The sequence below is a fragment of the Lutjanus erythropterus genome, chromosome 11 (genome assembly GCF_056507025.1).
Source record: "Lutjanus erythropterus isolate fLutEry1 chromosome 11, fLutEry1.hap2, whole genome shotgun sequence".
Lineage (NCBI taxonomy): Eukaryota > Metazoa > Chordata > Actinopteri > Lutjaniformes > Lutjanidae > Lutjanus > Lutjanus erythropterus.
Genome location: NC_139327.1, coordinates 11,529,109 through 11,553,222, shown reverse-complemented (window position 1 = coordinate 11,553,222; position 24,114 = coordinate 11,529,109). Strand labels below are relative to the sequence as shown.

Sequence of the window (24,114 nt, the reverse complement as noted above, 5' to 3'; positions counted from 1 at the left end):
ATTGGCTGGTATTATTTTCACCTTGTGAGTCGGTGTGTGTATCCGTGTGTGTGTCATCATGGCAAGATTTAGCTACAGTAGCAGGAACTACAACAGACACAGCTTTGAGTACGTTGTCAGGCGTTCATATGTCTGTTTGTCTGTGGACAGATTCTGTCAACATGATAGTGTCACAATCATACAAGATGCAGTCATGAAAATTCACAGGTGTGAGGTTGAGATCAAAATGAAGGCAGAGTTTGAATGTGGGTGTGGTCCTACCATGGTGTGAAATACCAGGGGTCTTAGGCATCAGATTTTTTTTTTAACCCATTAGATCCTCTAAAAGCCTTAACAGCAAAATTTTGGCAGGTCTCTGGAAAATTCTTATTTATAAAATAATTTGTCATTTACAGTTGTCACTAAAATGTTTTTTATAAGCTTTCTGTTGGTGTGTTCCATTTACCTCAGAGGTCGGAGCTGGGAATGACATCATCACCACCTTACAGTAAAACAAGTCAGGAAAAAACGTGCTTAATAAGACGTTCTGTGGTAGTTTGCACATAGAAACACCACAGTAAAATGTCTACAGACAGTACTGTGTGTATGACTGATTTAACGAGACACCTGTGTGCTAATAAACAACTTTCACTGGACAGGATTAGGGAGTAATGGATTACGTGTAGTGTGATTTCATAATCTGGATACAAAAAAATGGGAGTACCTAACAAGATCATAATTTTAAAAGAATGATATATTAACATATGCAGTACTCACACATTACAACTCTATCCAAGTCTGACAGCACCACTCTGGTTTGAGTAAAACCAGCTAATCTTACAGCTGCCAGGTTATTATCATGGCCTCTAGTGAAAAAATGCTTCACTGGGTGGAAATTCTGCCATTTTTTGTCATTAAATCAATGAATCAATCAATCAATCAATTTTGAACAACGAAGGAAGGAACAGCTGGACAAACTAATAAACTAAACAATAAACATAAAACACTTTATTAGACTAAGCAATTTCACCATATTTTATATTGGGGGTAATTCATAAGTAATGGATAGTAATAAAGTTACATTACTTTAATATTGTGATACTTGTAAGTAACCCCCCTGTGCGTGGGGCAGCCATATTGGATTTTGAGGTCACGGCTGGTGAACTTGGAAATTCCAACTTCCCTGTTCAAATGGAACATGACATAAATCTAACAAACTAACAAAACATTTGAACACAGAAAAATATTGTGGTCTTTCCTCTTATAGTGCCTTTTCATATCCTGCAAATGGTTCACAATCCTAATGTTGTGTAGTTCAGAAAAATTAATATTTTCCTGAACAACCTGAAAAGCAGTGGATTTTTTTCTGCTTAAACATCATTCTTAGACTCCGTTGATATATGGCCTCAAATCTTGTATATTTCCATTCCATTTTATTGTCAGACTTCAGCATAACACTGACGCACTAAATAGGGAGGAACCCCTGACTGCCAACAGGTATTTTCCACACTGGGTCATACCCATTAGTACTGTGTACTCATGTAATAATGTAGTAATGACTGCTGAGTACTCATGTACTACACAACGTCCACATGTTGATGGGCAGTGTTGCTGGTGTGATCTCATCACAGGATGGTCTGTAGTTTTCTTATCATTCGGGTTATATTTTGACAGTTGAGGCACTCATTGTTTGCAGACTATGAAACTGTAGGTTACTTAAGTGTTTGAGAATCTGGTACATTCACATAATACCAGTGTGTGCCTCTAGTTGAGGTTAAACTTTTCCATTGTGCCCAGTAAAGTTCTGTGCCAGGGCTGTAAACCATTTTGGTGTGTGGGAACAGTTCAGCAGCAGTACGTGCCCATGTGGTAACACTTAGAGATAACTGAAATATCTAAATACAGTAAAACAAACAAACAAACAAAAACAAATAAACATAGTAATAAGGTCTGAAGGATTAAAAAAGACTTGAATATGTAAAGGACAAACTGTGGTTTATAGGTTCTGTTTGACTGAACATTTATGACCAGTCTGCTTGATCATGAGGAGAGTTCAGTGATGGTCATAAGACAAGAAGCACACAATAATAATATTCTGTTTTCAGAAATATCATGGCCTTTGTTCACTTGAAGACTGATTTCCATTTCATTTTAATGACTATATATACAGCATTTGAGTCTAAAATCTCAGCCAAGGGGACCAAAAGTTGTAAAACATAAACATAAAAGACTTAACCAAATATATTGTTAATTCTCTGTTTTAAACGGATAGTTCACACAAAAATGAAAATTCTATCATTATCTAATCACCCTCATGCTTGCTAGTGAATTTGGATCTGTGAAGATAAAATTAATTCAAAATGATAAACAGATTAGATTAGATTGCGAAGAGGATTCCTGTCATATTCAGTAAATCCACACAATGCATTTTTCCAAAGTCATACAAAGTGAAGACAGATATCAACAATGAATTGTGACAGTTTACTCCACATTCGGCAAGACCAACATAAATGTTCCAGTGTTTTAACTCTCTCTGTTTTAACTGTCTGTCTTGAGTTTTTTGCAAATAATAATTACTTGGATGAACACAGAGATGGGAAGTAAGTACAAATACTTTGTTACTGTACATAAAGTATAGTTTTCATGTATCTGTACTTTACTTCAGTGTTTATTTTTCTAACAACTTTTTACTTGTATTCCCTACATTTTAACACAAATATCTGTACCTGCACTTGCAATATCTGCACTAATGCACCTGAGGGGAACTGTTCATCATTTTTATTTTGCATCATTACGCGCCACCTTCTCAACCTCAAGACCAACTAAAATGGATGGAACAATAACACATAGAGAAGATGACTCTTGTGTGTCCATCACTGCATATCACACGAGCCAAACGTGACAAGACAAAAACGAAGTCAAAGACGGAGCGAGATGAAAACAATGCAAAAGACGAAAAACAATTTAAAAGTCCTAATAAGATGAAAACTATATAAAAGACGACAAACGACGTAAAATATTAAAAAAAAAAAAATGTGACAAGCCGAAAACGACATACAAGATAGAAAAGACATAACAAGATGAAAAATTACAAAAGTATGTAACAAGACAAAAACAATGTAAAAAGACGAAAAACGACGTGAACGACATAAGATGAAACAGAGAAGGAGACTGAATGTGGATACACTGATTTCATTTCAGAGTTTATACACAATTATTTGTAAATCCTACTTGAGTAAAGAATATGTGTATTTTACCTCATTTGGATATTAACTTTTTTTTTAAATATCTCTTTAAATTTATTGGTTAAAAAGCCAGACTCTTTCCCAACAAATATCTCCGACAAATGTGGACCAGTATGATCAGGGACAGGGGTTTCTTTTTAGGTCTTGACTAAGTTGACAGATGGCTCTATTTCTATGATTAGTTCACCACGAAAAACAAGTTTTCCGACGGGTGTGTAAGCATTACTTCCTACTCTGACTTCATCTGATAATGTGTTTGCGTCAGCAATAAGCAGAATGTAAACAATATTTTGCAAACACAGTGAAAGGGGGGTAAATCAAGTTTTTTTTTTTTTTTTTTTGGTTGACTTTGCCTCCACTGAGTGCCTGTTGGCTGTGAGGGCAACAACTCCACGACCTCGGATTGATTGAAACCAGATGCAGCGTGTCTGAGTCTTGAGTGTGTGTGCTACAAACATTTCCATTAAACGAAAAAACACGTGGAGGCGTCGTCGATGCTGTTTAATTGGTGCGTAATTACGCACAGCTGCCGGTAACGCTCGCTTGGGATTCCACCCATATTATGCTGCTACTTGTAACCGCATGCGAGCGTGTGTGTGTGTCTGTGTGTTTGGGGCGTGGCCTCTCTGTGAAATAGAGTTTTTTTTCCCCTCTTTTCTTGTCTTGTGTTTCTCTCTCCACGTCAAACCGCTGCTTTCGCGGAGGAAGTTGTGTCACTCTCGCTCTGCAGACACTCAGATGCCGCTGAAACGCTCCACAGATCGGTTGCTGCTGGTGTGATTACATCAAGAGACGATGTTCAGGTTCATTAAAGTGAGTCACAACAGTGTTCAGTCACTTTCTTCCCGTTTAGTGTGCACACCTCTGCAGCAGAAGTAAATGGTTGATGCGTTATTACGCAGCAGCTGCAGCTTTTCACAACTTTGTGATGCAGTGGTAGTGAATTGCAGCTTTTTCTTAAGATGAATGTAAAGTCACTCCTTTTCTTTTCAACAGATGGCTGGTTGTGCAGATCACACTTGTGGAATAATTTTGGATTACAGCAGAAAGACTTCTTTACTCCTCTGGGACTAGAGGCAGCGTCCTCTCTGTGAACAGCCTGCAGGTTTCAGTCCTCCAACTTTACACACTTTGCTGAGATGAAGACGTTATACATCGTGATTGAAGTAGTCATTGCTGTTCTCTCCATATCCGGCAACATACTGGTTTGCTGGGCTGTCTCCATCAACACCACTCTGAAGAACGCCACCAACTATTTTCTGGTGTCTCTGGCCGTGGCTGATATCCTGGTCGGTTGTCTTGCCATCCCCTTCGCCATCACCATCAGCCTCGGCATCCGCCTGGACTTCTATGGATGCCTCTTTCTGGCGTGTTTTGTCCTGGTACTGACACAAAGCTCCATCTTCAGCCTGCTGGCTATTGCAATAGATAGATATCTGGCCGTCAAAATCCCTCTGAGGTGAGTGTTATTGGGATTTTTTTTTTTTTTTTTTAATGAATGAAGTGAAATTAATCATTAGATGAATCCCCATGTGACAAGATAACTCCTGTAGGTGTGAGGATGGTGACACCTCAGACTAGAATGGTCACTCTTTAACACTTATTTTTCTTTCTTTTAATCAATCAAAATTAATGAAAGTCTTTAAAATGCGATGATTAACCATTAAGCTGTCAACAGTTAACTTAATGGCCAACTATTCTGATAATCAGTTAGTTAGTTTCTGGTTTCTTTACTCTGAAAGTAAACTGAATATCTTTTCACTATTTTCTTACATTTTATGGAACAAACAACTAATAGATTTATTGTGAAAATATTGACTGACTAATCAATAGTGAAAATTATCGTTAGTTTCAGGCCGTGATAGGGGACCATGTTTGGAAATCAACCACTAGAGCTGTGAAGATCATTCAATTAATTGATTGGTGATGAAAAGAAAATGAGCTGCTTTTGTTAATCATTGCACTAAGCATAAATGTCAAATTTTGTTGGTTTCAGCTTGTTAAATGTGAAGATTCACTGCTTTTCTTTATCAGTCATGACAGCAAATGAGGAGTCTTTAGGTTTTGGACTGCTGGTTGGACAAAAGAAACAATCTGAAAATGTCACTCTGGGGTCTGGGAAATTCTGATGAGCAATTTTGATATTTTTTTTATATTTTATAGACAGGTTTATAGACCAGTGTTTTTCAAACTGGGGACCAGGGACCAACAGGGGTCCACAGCAAAACTGTAATATAGTCTTAGTGATCATTGATTGGCTGTGTAGATTGTATTAGCTTCAAAAAATGATTCCTTAAGACAAATCCTCTCAAACTGGGCGTCTGTGGTTGAACGTGCAGCTATTACCTTGGCATGAAAAAGTTTGGGAACCTCTGGACTAATTGATTAAGTATCACTTGTTCAAACACAGTGTTATAAAAATGCAGAAAAACACTGACTTCCTTTCCTCCTGCCTCCACAAAAGAGCTCAAAATAACTTCAAAATTAAGTCCTTAAATATTGCCACGTGTCCTCTACAGAAAATAACTGAATTCAGGAGCTATAAGATCAGTGTCAGCTCTGTGATCTTATGAGTCACTTTACTATGGAGCTTAATGCTGTGTGTAAAAATAGCATAGTTAATATCTAAGCTTGGAGAGATAATCAGATAATTCTGGTGTTAGATGCAGACTTAGCAAACACTTTGAAGTGGATGTTCTTTAACCTTGATTCAGTGATGTGAAAGTGTGCTGGTGACTTTGATATTTTAGCAGGAGAAACTGAATAATATCTGGGCACTAAGGCTGTCTCAATGAGATTTACCCCGCACTGATTACTTTGGCCAAAAGAATTCACAATATTATTGCAACATAGAAAATATGAATAAAAATCCTATCAGTTAAAATTATCTGACTTTATTTAGAGTGCATTTTTTGCAAATGAATTACACTCAAAATACGAGTACAGGAAGTTGGAGAGAGTGTGTGTGTAACCATAATTGTGGCTGATGTTAGAACATACGGTCTGTTTAAGAGGTGCTGGATTATTTACACAGTCTTATCATATGTGTATTAATATGATACCAATATTTCAACTTTTAATACAATTTCTATCGTCAGTATCAGTATATCGTGACACCCTGAACATAGTGAGCACTTGAGTTAATTTTAAATCATTTTCCTCAGTGGCTCAGTAGTAAACTCTTGATGTTGAGCAGCAGGCTGTGTGTGTTTCATCTCACACTTGCAGATTATAAAAAACTGCAAAGATCTGTCACGCAGCTGTTTGATGTGACATGATGCTGGATCAATACGTGGCCATAGTGTGTCACTTCCATTGATCCTCATGGGAAAGGTTAGCGAGCTGCACTGTGCAGCGCGTCCACAGTCTGCCAGAGGAAACACAAACAGGCACAGTGCTGCCTGATGTTTCCGTGAACTGAGGGGGAAAAAAAGCTTTACTATCAAATGTGAAACGTGCGTTTCCTTGTGGTGCTGTTCGTGACATAACACCATCCACGAGAGCTGTCAGTTTACTATTTTTTTTCAGGGTGACACTTTCTGCAGTGAATGTTGTGGGCAGTGGTTGTGGTTCTGGGGGCTGTTTGTGCTGCGATGTGCTGTCATTTCCATTAGACTCAAACTCTGGCAAGAAAGGACAGTTTGACACCAGTCTGGGATGAACGTTTCTGCCATCAACCAAGTCAGTAGCTTGTAAAAGCCCTGTCTCTGCTTCTATTTTTGACCTACAGACAGAAACTGAACCTTAACGCACCTCATTCTACCTCCTCACATAGAAAACAGAGTTTAATCGTCTTTAAAGCAGCGACACGCTCCAACAGTCTCTGTAAAATGTTCTCAACATGACATTTTATTGTTTCCTTTGAAAGCAGAGCTCCAACACACACACACGTGACAATGAGAGCAGTGTGTGTATGTTCAGCTCAGATTACATGTCCACTGTGTGTGTGAGTTTGTGTCCAGCGTGCAGGCATTTGGGACCACAGTTCTTTCTCAGATAAAAGTGTTTTCACAGATGGTTTAAGTGGAAGTGAAAGGCCAGAGCCAGATGTTTGAAACCCCGTGAGATGACAGAGCTGCACACCCACTCAACGCTTGCTGCAAGCCCCTGTCTGCATTTCTCAGAAAAAGACCCTCTAGCTATTTTGTACCTACGTCCTGTTGGAGTGTTCAAATAACCTTTAGCACATCAGAGACCTCAAAGGATTGTCCACACCCACCCTCCCACACCAACAGCGCCGCCTCACTGTGGTCAGAGTGGGAGACCAAGCATCGTCTCGCCTGGCTGCTGATTCAACAGTTCTCTTCATCACTTTAAGAGTATTTTTGTCTCTGTTTCAGTACATGTAGGTGGATTTTGTTAAGGGCTGTTGTTTAGGACCCAAATGCAGACTTGGACACCAAAAGTAGTTGAACACAGTAAGGGGATTTATTTGAACAAACGAGGGTGAAGGGTGATGGTGAAGGCAGGGGGCAGGCAGGCAGGCAGGAGCTGCTGAGCTGCTGCTGTGACTGTAGAGGGCTTGTGGTTGAGATGTCAGCTGGATCCTGAGGCACAGGAGAGGAGATGTTAGTATAAAGACACACAAGGAAAAACACTGGAATCTCTTCAACAATACAGAGAACAGAGCGGCCTGAAGTGTACCACTAAACTGGTAGAACAGTCTGGCACTGCATGGCTGGAGAGCTGGTTACTTGTACTGAGTACTGACGAGGCGATCGCATGCAGCTGTGGAGGTCCACCAGGTACCTGATGACGGAGCCATGCCCACAACACACACACACACACACACACACACACACACACACACACACACACACACACACACACACACACACACACACACACACGGGAGGAGAAGACACAGGAGAAAACGGGGAGAACACAGGAAAAACAACAATGATCTCAGCCTAGGCTGTGACAGATAGTGGATGTAGTACAGTGTTATGTTTGATGTAAATGATCCTGTAGTGTTTCAGAAATACTGAAGAATGTGGAAAAGAAACAGTTGAAGAACGACACAAGGCTCTGTTGTGGTTGGACTTGAGTCCAGGTGGAAATATGGTTTGAGATGCAGACACACTGAGCGATGTAGCATCAGTGAGGCGCACGTTATCCACAACAACAAGAAGAGAGTCCTGAAATGACCCCGGATCAGCCATGGATGATAGAAGACACTGAATAAAAAGATGTCCATTAAGCTGCAATGATTAGCTGATCAATAGATTAGTTGGTTGAAAGAAAATTGTTGTTTTGATAATCGATTAATAGTTTAAGTAATTTTTCAAGTGAAAATGTCAAACATTTGCTGGTTTCAGCTTCTTAAACATGAGGATTTGCTGCTTTGCAGTGGAGACAAAATGAAGACGTCACTTTGGGCCCTGGGAAACTGTAATGAGCATTTTTCACAATTTTTGACATTTTATAGACTAAACGATTAACTAATTAATTGTATTAATACTAGTTCATTGCAGCCCTACTGTTAATACTAGTTAGAAATTTAAGTTTGGGGAATTTATGGCAGAATATGGCAAAAATGATCAAAAAATCATAAGTATGTTTTCATTGGTGTATAATCACCTGAACATAAAAATGGCTGTTTTTTTTTTTGTTTTTTTTACCTGAGAATAACCCCTTTATATCTACAAAGGATGCAGGTCCTGTTCCATGGAGCCATGTTGTGCTGTCATGTTGCTACAGTAGCCCAGAACAGACAAACCAAACACCGACTCTAGATATGGCCTCTCATGTTTTTATGAGTTTCGTGGCCACCGTAGTTTCTACTACACGCTTGATGGGGGAGACTAAGATGAGGTGTTTGCAATCTGGAACTTCACGCCCACATGTCACTAAATCCTACACACTGGTGTTTTTAAGGTTTAGGACTGGATGTCAGTGTTGGTGATGTATGATGAGTGTGACATTTGCAGCTCTTCTAGAAAATAAAATATTAAGATTTTTGTGGACATTTATCTCAGTTTAAATCAAACACTCTGGATTGGACTGACCTTTCCGTTTATTTGCTTATTTTTGCTGAGAGTTCGATGAGAGGACTGATAGATTTCACTCTAAATATGAAGCTACAGTGAGGAGACGGTTAGCTCGGCTTAGCAATGTAAACAAGAGGAAGACAGTCTGGATCTGAATCTAACTACCAGCAACTCTAAAGCTCAGTAATTAACACATTACATCTCAACTGTTTTATCTGTACTAAAACTTAAAACGTGTAAATTTGACAAGTTGCAGTTTTACGGTGAGTTATGTGCTGGAACCGTTTCTGTCCTTGTACAGTGAAGCTGCTGCATGTAGCACATAACTTCTTGTAAAACCACAACATGTTATTTACATTTTGGTTTGTGTGTAGATTAAACAAATAAGATACACTGTGTTTATGAGTGAGCTTTACATGTGCTGCTATGGTAGATGGTTTTTGAGCTTTGGACAGAGTCTTGCTCGCTGCCGTCACTCTCAGATAAGCTAATAGATTTCCACCTCTAGCTTCACACTCAGCTGACAGACATGAGGGACTGCAGGGTAGTGGAGGTTTATATCACAGTGAAACCAAACTGACAACAGCCTCTATTTACTGAGATGAAGGAAACCAACTCTAAAGGTTAAAAACAGATTTGGAGGGAAGTATCACTTTAGTAATGAGTTGAGCGAGACCAAATCAAGACTTGTTGAGCAGGTCAGCAGGACTATGTCAAGTCCTAGCGTTTAACTCACAGTGGTATCAGTTTCTTTCTGACTAGTTAGAAATTCAAGTCAACATATCCATGACTCGTAGCATTCAAGATATCTACAAGTCATTTCTCAGTAGTCACAATGTTAATTCTTGATACAAACAATTAATTTGTTACTAATTGAAAAATCCACTGTAGATATCTGCAACTGCACTTTAACCCTCAACTTCTATGTGTTATAATTCCAAGTCAACATATCCATGATGCAATTTTAGTTACAATTGTACTTAATGATATCACCAATGCAGCTCTCATGAGTGGCAATGTTAACTGTAGATATCTACAGTTGTTCTTACATTACACATATCATAAATGGAATTCTAGAAAACATATACAATTAAAATCTGACTTGTCACAAGCAAATTGGAATTGTAACTAGTAAGAATATAATTTCAGATATCTAGGATTGCATTTCAGATACCTGAAATGCTGTTGTAACTAGTGATAATTGTATTTGTATTAGTAATAATTATATTTGAGATATCTACAATTCCTTTTATAACATGTCAGACTTGAATTTTAGATATCAAAAAAAGAATTTTCACTAGTCAACATGTCATTGTACATATCTTCAATGTACATGTCTGAAAAGATATTTGCTAATTAGGGCAGAATATCCTAAATGTATTGTTAATGTCTGACATATGAGAAATGCAATTGTTGATATTTGACTAATGGAAATTATATTTCCACTAGTTACAATCTTTTTCTACATGTGGACATTTAATCATGTTAACTGGAATCAACCAGTGAAAAGGGAAGTACTGATATCTATAATTAAGTTCAAGACATGTAAATCAGTTTTGACACATCTAAATGTAAGTTCTATTTCTATACTGAAACATGTCAAACTTTTTTTTTACAGATTTCATTTCAGTGTGTCGAAATGTCATTTCCACTGGTGAAAACTTTATTACTACTAGTCAGCCCAACTGACTAAATATTGAAAGAGCTTGTTGTAGAAAGACGCAGTCACACCCTGGGATGGGTTCAATGTCACTACTATTTACCTTTTCCTCTTCTATCAAAACACTCATCATTTTCATGATGATGTTATTCAGGATGTAAAAATTAAAAAAAAAAAATTCCCCTCAACTTGCCTTCACCATGTTACACAACATTACTGTGAGAGATACTTTCATAATGCAAATGCTGCACAGCTCTGTCTGCATTCACACCAACAGGCTGCTGAAGTATAGAACTGCCTTGTGTTGCGAGTGTGAACGGCCACCTGTTAGACTGTGTGGAGCAGGACAGTGGACACTGATGGACATTTAAACGGATGTTGTGAGTGTGTGTAGAGTGTGTGTGTGGCCTGGCTGAGGTCTGTTCCCTGGGCGGAAGCACAGTGACAGAGAGAGGAGAAGGGATGTATGGAGAATGGAGCAGGGGAAGAAAGCAAAACAAAGATAGATGCCAGTGTGCTGTCGTCATGCCAGAACTAATCCATTCAGCCACTCGCCCGCTCCCTGCCTCCAAACACAGAAACAGAGTGGGAGGCGATGTGCAGGAGATGGGCCCTCTGGGAAACGGCCCCTGTGCAGCCTGCTGCACTTGTGAGTGAGGATGGAGAGGAACAGGGTGAAAGTGTGCAGGTCATCGTGAGCTCTGAAGCTTCCTCTGTGGGCACAGCGTTGTATTATTCATGGCCCCCGGGGCGACCTGCTCGCCTTAATGCAGGGGGGCACAAGACAGAGGCGGAGCTCGCACACCACCAATGAATAATTCATATTTGCGATTATTATAATTAATATAATGCTTCCGCTCTCAGTGCCCACTCAGTGGTAAACCGGACTAATGATTAATAAGCTCTATCTTCCAGTAACAACAATTTCATTTTACTAACAAATGTGTGCCTCTGAAACTACCCTTTGATGACTTTGACGGTTGAACCCACTTCCTCATTGCTTGACTACACTTTTATCTCTTGCAGCCTCTTATAGTACTACTTTCCTTCATTACTATGAACACTGTCCTCACTCAACACAGCACTGTCTGCACCTACCGGAGCAGAACTCCTCTCACCTGCCCCTGGCATGTTTCATGTATTTCATGTTTATATATAATTTAACAGTAGAGCTGAAATGGTATGAAAGTTTCATGATATATATCATATATCATGATATTACAGTTATCAGTCTGCAGTCATTTGTATACAGCGTGAACACGAGATGGTGAGCACTGATGTGAAGGAGGTGAAACTGGCAATTCAAACTGTTTGGGCTCTATGAGGAAGTGCTGAAAACATTTTAAAAGTACCAATACACACACTGGCTTCATGTCCTTTGCGATCACAATGTTTTCATTGTCGGTGCTGGGCCCACGTCTGGAGAATGTTGTGAACTTTGTTTGATGCTAGACTGGAGTTTTTCAAAGTGCTGTAATCAAACAGTTTTAAAGATGATTAAAATTTGATCAGTAGAACTATTTAAAAATTATTACATAACATTTTAAATGAATGACCATTTTTGTTGAACCTACAAATAATGCTAATAATGTATTTGTGCATAATGAGGAGAATGTTTCAGCTTGGAAGAGTGACCTCAAATTTGACAGGTGATAGTGAGGAACACTGTCAAACAGGAAACAAGTAGGGAGAGAGAATACGACAAAGGATGTTGCTGCTGTGTGGCATCTCTGTAGTCAATCAGGTTGCCTGCAGTCTTCCTGTATTGCTTACTTCTGATTTGTTTCTGGGCATCAAACCTTTTCTTAAAGGATGTGAGAGTCTGCAGTCATAACAATGGGCAAGTAGACTGAAGTGAAACACCAGGTGATGCAGGGCTGGTCAGGCTGAGGAGACTGCAAAGAATGCTTTGTTGTGGTGATCAGGAGGCACACAAATAGAGGCAGGAAGGAAAAGAAGGAACTTAGCAAATACTTTTCATGCTTTAACCAGATTTCATAGTTTACCATGATTGTTAAGAAAATGTTTCATAAGGGACCACAGTGCACTAAGCACTTACACTTACTTACATGTTTTGAGTCTAACCACAATGCTCACATGCTCAAAGAGCTATTAGTCACTCTAATGGTTTCCTATGTCTGTACAAGCTCTGCAGCAATCCCTTACTGATGATACTTTAATGCAATACAAACTGCTGAAGCTTCATAGTAGCTTCCACTCAACTTTATAACACATTTTTACACAGAACAAAGGTTGTAAATTTAGTCTCATCACTCCGTTAAAACTTGATTATGACAGGATCTCTTCACAGCCAGGAATGACTAGAACAACCAATAACTCTTAAGAATGTACATATGAGGATATGAATGTTGTTTTAAAAAGAAACGTGAAGCCGTCCTTTAAAGGAGAAATATGCAATATACTTTCTGTCCTAGACCATAAACTGACCATGATGTGCCATCAGATATCTGAAAACATGTTTAGTTGAAATATTGGCTTCTGTGACAACAAAACTACAGCAAAACTTCTTTGAATTTTCCATTCTGGTTCGCAAAGCCTGTTTTTGTATTGCCCTGTTTTATTCCACTGCCCATTTAACACTGATTCACATTACATGCAGTTCAAATTAACGCCGAAAGTTTCCTTAATGAGTGTCTGTTTGTGAGTCATAAGAAATCATTAATGATCTTTTACAAGGAGTAGATGTTTATAACAGCTAAATTGAGCAATATGTCAGTGGAGTCTGGCAGGCGGTCACTGAAGAGCAGTGTTGGGCACGTTACTTTAAAAAAGTAATTAGTTATAGTTACTCACTACTTCTTCCAAAAAGTAAGTAGTAGAGTTAGTAACTGAATTACTCTATAGTAAAAGTAACTAGTTACCAGGGAAAGTAACTATTTCCGTTACTTTAAAAAGAAGTTGTTGTATGTCAAAGAATTTGAAAAATGCTCTGCCATCATATCCCTCTGCATCTGTTTTGCGTGTGTGTGTTTGCCGCACGCGCTGTTCCGGTTTGTGTGTGAAAACACCGGCTCTGATTGGCTTACCATGACACATGACTCTAACCCTCAGCCAATCACAATCACTTCTATCGCATCTATCCAGGGGGTGCATTCAGGTAGCCTCGTCCCCCTCCTCCTCCTGTCAGCCTCAAAGCGTCTGCCGTCCTCAAGATGGAAGCAGCATTCTTGCTGGCTGACAGTGGGGGATGGGAACGAGGCTAGCATTCAGGTGTAGCAAACACAGAAACGTTAGCAAGCTTTGGAAAGCATTGTCTAATTGAATGAGCAGGGGCAAACAGCCTGGAGTCATAAGAAGTACGTGCGCTATTCTCGAACCTGAACGCACCCCAAGTCTTGGATGACAAATAAACAGAGCAGAGTAGACTCGCTACGGCTGGTAGTTTCTTCAATTTATTCAGAGTAAGTAACGCACCGCTTTTGACCGTCAGTAACGGTAACGGCGTTGTAACGGCGGAAAAAATAATTAGTTAGATTACCTCGTTAGTGAAAAAATAACGCCATTACGTAACGGCGTTATTTATAACGGCGTTATTCCCAACACTGCTGAAGAGTGTGTGGATTTGGAGCAGTGGGCTTTTGTTTTCAGGATAACATGCTTAGCTTTACATCGACAGACCTTTGACAGTTGAAACAGCTGAATAACTCACAGTGTAGGACTCATAATCACTTGTCATTGTCCAATTTTAATGTTGTACTCAACTCACTTCAATCATAGAGTGTATATTAAATAGAGATTCAAGCTATTTAATAGACCATTTGTGACTTTAACTTATGACTGCAGCTCTTACTTTTAAACACTAGGTCACATATTGTACTTTAACATGTTAATAAATATGTTACTATTCATAAAAAGTAAACAATATTTAGACATCATTCACAATCAAATGATTTGTAAAACTTTTAATGACATGAGGACTTATTCATCATTCACAAATGATTTATCAACAATAACTTGGTTAATGGCTTGTAAATGACATAACAGATGAATATCCAAGAAATTAATTACCAATCATTTGCTAATGATTATCCCATCATGAACTAATGGTTTAACGATGATCATCATTACAAAGTGTAACAGCAAAAGTCACATTGTAAGTTCTGATGTGGTGCGATCATGTACTGCGCAGAGATGGATTATTTGTGGCACCTCTAGCCCAGACTGTATGTATGTGTGCGTGCGTGTCAGCATATAACCCATGTGAGTCATTACCACGCGATCGCTCGCCTGAATCACTTTGAGGAAATAACTCATTTCGTTTCAAGCGCAGTTCATATGATGGGGACAGTCAGGACGACGCTGGTGTGAGTCAGTGCTGCACCTGCTGTTCAGAATCTCATTTCATATTTCAGTGAGGTGGTTGCTGTATGGGAAATATGCTGAATCAGTGTAAATCAATCTAATACTCAACATTCATCTCTTTATTAATGGTGGAAAACATGATACAGATGGAGGTCAAGAATCAAACTACAGAACAGCCCAAAGCAGAGGCAGATGAAAAAAGTCTGTCAGTGCTGCTTTGTTGGCTTTTTTCACTTTGAAGGCTTCATGCTCTGTTGGTGTGAGTATCTGAATAGAAACACATGTGAAGCAGCCTCCCACCTCAAGCGAGGCATGTGTTTTGTTTTGTTTTTTAGTAATATGTAAGTCATATAAATTTAAGAGAGGCAGGATGTGAGATGCTGTCAGATAGATAGTTTTAATTTTGCAGCTGATAATGTTCTCAGGAGTAACATTAATTTCCGTCTGTTAGTTTGCATACTTCCATGGAAAATGGAAGTTACATGGGAGGCAATGTGGGATGTAACTTATTTAGCCAATTATGTTTATCTGGTTTTGTCTTGTTTGCAATTTGACTTTTTTAATTGAATTTCGGGTGTCCACATCAGGATGACAGGATGGACTAGCATGATAAAAGCAGAGATAATCTCAAACTCATTCTCAAATTAATTTATTAATTTATTCACACCCACCCAACAGAGACACACCATTAATAACACCACACTCATACAGTACATGCATTTACACATACTTAGTGTCATTCTAAGAGACTGGGTATGTATTATCAGACATTAACAGCTGAGGATATTTACAGTCTCAGTCAATATGATCATGTATTCCATATGCTTGGATTGATGAAGATCTTGTGACGGCAGCCATCGACTGTCTTGAAACTGAGATAATGTAAATCATATTATCCAAAAACTGACAGATTTAATTATTCCTACAATATTACTCTAAATAAAAAAAATCATTGTGCAGTGAACTGTTGACATAATCATAATATAATATAATATGATAAAAGTAGAATTCCAAGTGGTCTGAAATGCTGACACCTGTTCCCCACAAGTATTATGATATGTAGCCTCAGCATGAAACATGGCACATGGCTGTCATATCTCTCCACCTGGTATTTGTGAAAACAAACTATATTGTTATGAATCGAATGAATATTTTTAAGTGGGTATACAGTAGGGATGTGTGTGCTTAGTCGACTGCATGATTAAACGTCGCCATCCTCGCTAGTCGGCCAGAAATACTAGTCAGTGAATCTATTTAGCAATATTTCATTCAACTGGAGATATGTGTGACCACATTCAACACAGACATTAACCTGCAAGCAGAGCGGGCCTGTGCTAGCACTGCTAACATTAGCCACACTGTGTAGCAGGCTGGTAGCTAACATCAGCTCCAGGTAAACTATGTTGTCTATAGATGGAAGTGTCCACCTGTTTGTTCCAGGTTAAAATATCTCAGCAACTATTGGATGGATTGTCATGAAATTTGATACTCGCATTCATGTTCCTCATAGGATGAACTGTAATAACATTTGTTACCCCTAAACTTTTCATCACCATCATCAAAATTTTTACTTTAACCTATACTTTGGTCAATAATTGAAGTCCTTCTAAACTGATGACACTGCCATCAGCCTCAGCTGTACTTTGTGTTTTGTGCTAATTAGCAAATGTTAGCATGCTTTCACACTACACTAAAATAGCAGTAACAGTAAACATTTTATTTGCTAAACAGTAGTCATCGTGAGTATGTTAGCATATAGCTCAAAGCACTGCTGTGCCTAGTACAGCTTCACTGTGACTGTAGTAGAGTCTTACCCTGTGTTGGCACCTCCTCTGTGCTGCCAGACTGGCTGAATTCAAATAAATGAGAGGGCTGCATTTTTTCATGCAGGGCAAAAGTCGGTCTGAACGTGGCATTTGTCTTGTTGATGTGGCTGTGGGTGGAGGGTTGGATGCTTGTGTTTGCTCCTGTGTTTGTGATGTTGTCTTTTGTTGTTTGTAAAAAGAAAAAAGACTTTGAGGACGACATTTCTCATAAAACTTACACCAAATCACAGCAATTCTGTCTGCCTGATACTTAGCCATTATTATGCCGATGGAGATGCATTAAAACAATGTGTCAGCTGTAGCACACCAACAAGCTGCACAAACAAAAGCCAACACCACACATCAGCATTCTCTGATGTGAGCAGAATGATCAAAATATGTGAATTTTGGCTCAAATCCTGTTTACAACTATCAAACAACTTCTTGCTCAATAACATTTAAGTGTAGTTAAAGTTAGAAAGTAATTCAAGAAAACTAAGTCAAGATGAAGGTCTGTAACAATCATGAGTGGTACACAGACAAATACTCACACCATAAGATTAGTAAATCACAGAAACATGTTTGCCATATTGTTGTATTTGTATCTATTACAGCTGGGCTGTAGTTTCACTGTGACATTCAGTCCAAAACTTCCTCATTGAGAACATTATTCAGACAGTAACTTCTGCTGTGTTTTCTCTAGGTACAAGGAGTTGATGACGGGAAAGACTGCCAGAGAGATCATCGCTATTTTATGGATCCTCTCCTTCGTCATTGGGCTCATCCCCTTCTTTGGCTGGAATTTGAAGATCACGAGCTGCAGGAACAGCAGCTCTTGGGCGGACAACACTACAAATGCTGGCCTCATGGAGGGGCAGAGGGGGGAAGCGGGAGACTTACTATGGAGCTGCAGGCTCAAGTGCTTTTTTGAGAGTGTAGTGGACATGCACTACATGGTCTACTTTAATTTCTTTGTCTGTGTGTTGACACCACTGCTCATAATGCTGGGCATCTATGTGAAGATCTTTACGGTGGCCAGGAAGCAGCTGAGACAGATTGAGCTCAAGTGTGTGGGCAATGGGGACAGCCATCATCACAGTCTGCTGCAGAAGGAGATCCGGGCCGCCAAATCCCTCTCTATCATCGTGGGACTGTTCGCTGTCTGCTGGCTGCCCGTCCACATCCTCAACTGCCTCACGCTATTTTATGGGGAGCTGAAGAAGCCGCCCATTGTCATGTATGTGGCCATCATTCTATCTCATGCTAACTCTGCAGTCAACCCTATCATCTATGCTTACCGCATCCAGGACTTCAGGAACACCTTCCGCAAGATCCTGGCCCAACACTTTCTGTGCCGCAGGGAGGAGCTGTACCTCAGCTCCAACGGCAGCAGACGCAACAGAGACCAGATCCACATGACCATCGACCCTCTGCTATAGAGACATGACGGAGAGGGAGTATTATCTGTGTCAACTCTGTTGTTTCACTCTTGAATTTTATTTTCAACGAGGTTTATAATGTTTACACAACAAGGGTGTGATATGTGAAGATGAACAGATGCCAGATACGCCTTGAATGTGGACATTTATTTATGAATTGTGCTGAGTATCAGGGGTCAAGCAGTAAAATGTTGAATGGCGAGTCTTACATATCTTTTGTATTGTGAAGGAGTTTTTGATTCATGTTGAAGCTAACTGGATTTGTAGGACTGTGAACAGGATCCAAACTTTGCTACATTCTAAAATGCTATTTATCATTCTGAATCCACCCTGTTATAACTCCAAACACTCCTTTATATGCCCTGCTATTTTATATTGTCGACATTCAGTGCCAGTGTTAATTAATTTATTTATTAAGACCTTATCTTTGAGAATGTAAAGATCAAAAAACTTTGTGTGGCTAGATCTGTACATGTGGACCTAGAAAGGTACAATAGTAGTAGTCTATAAGCCTGTTTACACCTGCTATTAACATGTGCATTGGGTGATCCAGTCACAAGTAGACAGCTCAGTACAGGCGTGAATGCATCTAAAACACATTGAGGACCCATTGAGATCTGATCACTAAGATTGTGAACACACTATCTGTTTCAACTGATTTCACCATTTACACTAGATGACATTTGGTTGACAGAAAAGTCAGATTTTTACAAAAATATAACTGGCTACTGCTTTGTCAGCTGTGGACAAAGTTATTTCTTTCTTAGTGTTAAAAAAACATTGCCTATATTTATCACAGCATGTTGGCCACTACTGTTGGGCAGCTGGTTAAAAGCAAGAGTGCATTTGTTCTTTGCAAAAATAAAAATAAAAAATGTACCCATACGTTTTTGCATACAGAGTAGGAAAGTGAGATCCGATCACGAGTGATGCATTCTAACGTCAGGTGTGAACTGACATATTCAGAGCTGCCCTCTCGTGATCCGCTCACTCAAGACACCATTTAATACCAGGTGTAAACAGGCTCTATATCTGTGGTAATTTCTGGCTCGTGATCCTTTAAAATGAATTCATGACCATCACAGGCTGACATATACGTTTTCTTTCAGTTAGGGCTGGGTGACATGGCTCATAAATAATATATAATATAACATATTTTCGAGCTATTCCGTGATATACGATATATATATCTCAATATACACATTTTCAATAGAATAACATACCAGAAATTATCAAATAGTGCAAACGTATGACGATTTTATAGTAGCGCTGGGTGATCTGGACAAAACAAATGCCACAATTTTTTTGACCAAATACTCTGATATTGATATTTATCCATATTGCCACAATGATGTAGAGATTACTATTGCTGCTCTCACAAAGTATTAACACAATGAAGTCTTTGATTAATAATCATTAGTAATATGGATATCATGACTAAGTGGGTAAAAGCAATATATAATAGAATAGCTAGAACAGTTTGGTAAGATCAGAAATTTACATCACTTTACTGTAATGCAACATTTAAAATCAGGAAAGGACAACGCTTACGTCATAACACAATATAACAATATACAAAATTTAAGATGATATCTAGTCTCATATCACAATATCGATACAATATCTTTATCTCGCCCAGCCCAATTTTCAATACCATAACAAAACTGTTCCTTAGCTACTGCTTCATCTGTGTTAGTGTCAGCAGGTCTTTCCTTCACTGCTCTACTGAATCCTCAGCAGTAAATGTGTGTAAAGGCAGACACAGCAGTCTACAGATGGATAAAAAGACAGCCTCTCTCATACATATTAGAAAAATAAATTAATAGAAAAGGGGGAAATGCAACCATGAACAAGAAAATATAAATGTTTTTCCCATCCCATCCCATGAGTCACCGCTCTTTGCCTCAAGGGTCACAAAATGATCTTGCAAGCACTGTGGCTAAGAGCCAGAGAGAGAGTTTTTGTAGCCACTAGATGATGAGCATGATTTGATTCAGTCACTCAGACCCAGACATAAGTAGTTTAGCACAGCTCACCTGTGGTGGTGCTCCATAACATTTCCATATTAACAAGACAAAAGCTCAGGAAGTGGAAACCTGATTGTGCCCTTTATAGAAATATGGCATCTGCATAGAGCATTTTCAGCTGACATACTGTTAGTTAAAAAGCCAGTGTAAAATTTGATACTTAAAATCAATGCAATTTACATTATTCCTCATCGTGCACGTGTACTCAGTGACTTACATAACATGAAGCAACATTGCTTTGATTCATTTGGGTGTATGTGAATGTCATTTGCCTCAGGAGTCCAGCTGACAACCCATCCCCCCCCCCAGACACAGTCTCAGCTGGGATCCTGAGGCTCTCATCTGCCCTCTTAGACGAGTCAGTCCCCCACAAGCTGCTGAAGTCACTGACTGAACTGAGCAGTCTCAACTGACATAACAATATAGTTTTAAAGGTGCAATATGTAAGAATTTTAGTGGCAAAAAAAAACAAAACACAATTACCAACTGACTGTCCAGAAATAACAATTCTGATGTTCTTGCAAAGACAACTTTATACTGACTTGCAGAGATATCTACTTAAGTGAGCATGCTAACTAGCTAGCCCAGGCCCATCCTGTGTGTAATACCATTTTGTACCTCAAGAGGCAGTTGTCTGACAATATAGCTTATAGGGTTGTAACGATTAACTCATGCAGCCGATGCATCAGACTTTAATGTGTAAGATATGAGTGCATCGGTTCAGACGGCCTGTAAAAAGCTGAACATGGCATCATATCATTTTTGGCATCAGGGAGCTGCAACTTTAAGTTTCCTCTGTTTTCTCTCTCATCCTGCCTCTGCCTGCACTGCTCTCACTGGACGCCTGCAGCCGCAATCACACGAAACAAGCGCTCCCCTCTCCCTCTCCCGTGTCTCCTCTTCATTTACTTAAAACAGGCCGCAGTGAAAACAGCGACAGAAGTGACACTGTACCGCATCACACCACCAAACTTTCCTAACGCACAAGTGTAGAATAAGTTTGGGTTCTTTGAGAAAGATGAGAAACGCTGCTGCAAATCGTTTATGCAAAATGTGTCTGACAGCAGGGTGCAGAGCCACGAGTCTGACCCACAGAGACGTCACGTCACTGTGAGAGCAGGTAACACTTCAGTGTTCCTCCACACTAACCAAAACCACAGCACTCTTCATATGAAATACTGATATTTTTAACAGTTTTAAAGTTTGTGCAAAGATTCTCATTTAGGCCACAGTATCTCATTTACACATGAGACTCATAATAAGATGTTAACACCACTGTAATGTCTCCTTCTGTCTCTCCTGTTACTATATTTAGTAAAATTATCAGGATGTGTTTTTGCAACTAACAGAACTCTACATTTTGATTCAACTAATGCTACACTGTAAAGATTCACTGTATTACATCTTATCGTATCATGACAGAGCTGAATCATATCAAACCGAATCATTGGCCATTTAAAAATTTTAAGATATATTGTATCATTGAACATGTATCAAGATACGTATCGAATCAGTCTCAGTCAGTGATATACACGCCCCTAATAGCTTGGCTTTCCCAAGTTTCATTCTGCAGATGTGTGCGAGCAGCAAGTTCGCTGCATTCCACAGCCTCTGAGCTTTTTAAGCTTTATAAATAAACAAAATAAACTTATGACGTGTCAAGCAAGGAAATATTCTTCCACCCAGTTTCCTCATTAAGCAGATGTGCTGGCGGTGTGAACACTAACCCTGCATTCCAAATAGCATGCTTTTTAATTTTACTTTTAGTATGTACTGCAGCTGCCCATAAAAAGTACGTACTGTTGCATGCAGTGTGCATATAGTTGGGACATACTACTTCATCATAACAGTGTGCATTGAACTCTGACCCTCTTGCTCACACAAATCACAAAGGATTGTGCGTCAGAATAACCAGAAAAGCATGGTGGCTTGCATACTGCAAAATGCGCCTGGATGCAGTAGGACATCCTGATATCTTTGGCATACAGCATTTCACATACTATGTATTGGGACATACTAAATCTTCTTCTGGCATACTAAATATCATGGTAGTGTAGTTATACTATAACAGGTGGTCAATTCTTACATATTGCATCTTTGATGGAAACCTCTAAAAAATGTTGCACTGAGCATTCATTTTAATTAAACACCAATGAGCCAACCCTCCTTATGAAAGATAGGTGATTGATAGACAACTAAATCCAGTTAAACCTCCAAAAATAAAGATCATTTTTAAGTGCGAAGCTGGTAACATTATTGAATTGTTCTCTGAGAGGCAAATTCTAATTCCTTTGTGCTCAATGGTGCAGTATCATAGTCTGAGGCAACACAGCTGCAGCACTGCTTTCCACCATGTCAAATCTTTAAGCACGTGATGCTTTGCCTCTGTTCGTGGTGTTCAGCATAGTTGTCTCTGTTCCTGTTGAGCTTATAAAACTGAAGACTGCTAATCACTGAAAAGGTCTTGGTGAATTTAATCAGAACAGAGCAGCGTTTTGTTTGGAGTGTTATAATTTACGTGAAAAAAACACGAGGGTGAATTTGGTCACCTGAGAGCCATCACTACACAAATGAAAACACATTGCACTGACATTTTAGATTATTTCCTGTTTGGTGTGCTTCATAGGTGGTGAACCACGTTGTGTTCTTAAGTTGAGCACTTGCCTCATTGCTTCAACTGTCTCCCCTCATGTGCCGTTGTGTCCAGTGTACCACCTCTGACTAACTTCAAGGGCTAAAATACAGGAGTGTGCCAAAGTTTTAGTACATTCCAATGGAGACATCTATACTGTAACTGCACTGTAACGTTGTATTATGTGTCTTTGTTGACTGATGTGTAAAAATAAGTACTGTAGGTGTCCGGCGTTTTACAAGCTATTGATTGATGTCATACTGTTGCCTTCTATTAAGATTTTAAAGGTAAGACGGACAATGACAAGTTGATCTAGTTCAACATTCCTGCCTTTTATTCCGAAGAACCTTTCTGTCAGTGTGCTATAGTGTTGTTACTAATCAGGAAAAAACATCCACTGTGGTCAAACTGATGTTCAACCTTTCCAGAGGCCATTCTTTCTTCCACTGAACAAAACTACAACTGCGATACTGCTATTTAACATGATACAATCTGTATGTATGGTGAATTATTTTGTTAATAAAGGCAATGTTTATATTGTTACATATTGGTCTTTATTTTTGAAAACTACAGATTTTAAATAATCTGACAATTTATATTTACAAATGACACTTTGGAAAAATTGTTAAATGTTGAAAATTATTTCAATTATTTATTTTTCCTCTCACTAGTAGAACTGTTTATCCATTTCCATCTTCTGGTGTGAATTGTTACTGGCCACAGAGATATCTGCCTTCTTTCCAGTATGAAGGAACTTGATGTACTCCCTAATATCAGTATTAGCATCAGCCCTCTGTGAGGTGATTCAGCTGGTGTGTGGAGTTTGGTAGACAAGAAATTCTTACATGAAACTGCTCACCAAAAGGTCTGTGGATTATCTTGAGTGACAGGGTCATGATTGCTGGAATGAGACATTGCTGTTGATTTTTTCAAATATATTTTTGGCACTTTGAGAACCACAAGCTGAGTACCATCTAGTTCCATTAAATTTGAGAGAAAGCAGACTCTATCTCT

At 39.1% G+C, this 24,114-nt stretch overlaps 1 protein-coding gene across 1 annotated transcript; it reads left to right on the top strand.

Moving 5' to 3' along the window:
- The first annotated feature begins 3,333 nt into the window (after window positions 1-3,333).
- adora2b (adenosine A2b receptor) lies at window positions 3,334-19,286 on the top strand. The gene is made up of 3 exons (XM_084730802.1): window positions 3,334-4,037; window positions 4,221-4,683; window positions 17,706-19,286. The coding sequence occupies exons 2-3, from the start codon at window positions 4,364-4,366 to the stop codon at window positions 18,439-18,441; spliced, it is 1,056 nt and encodes a 351-aa protein (XP_084586928.1). The 5' UTR covers window positions 3,334-4,037; window positions 4,221-4,363; the 3' UTR covers window positions 18,442-19,286.
- Window positions 19,287-24,114: the final 4,828 nt, after the last annotated feature.

Coding starts and splice junctions, on each gene's coding strand:
- adora2b (XM_084730802.1), top strand. CDS start 4,364: ATGAAGACGTTATACATCGTGATTGAAGTAGTCATTGCTGTTCTCTCC. Junction 4,684..17,705: donor GCCGTCAAAATCCCTCTGAG/GTGAGTGTTATT, acceptor TGTTTTCTCTAG/GTACAAGGAGTTGATGACGG.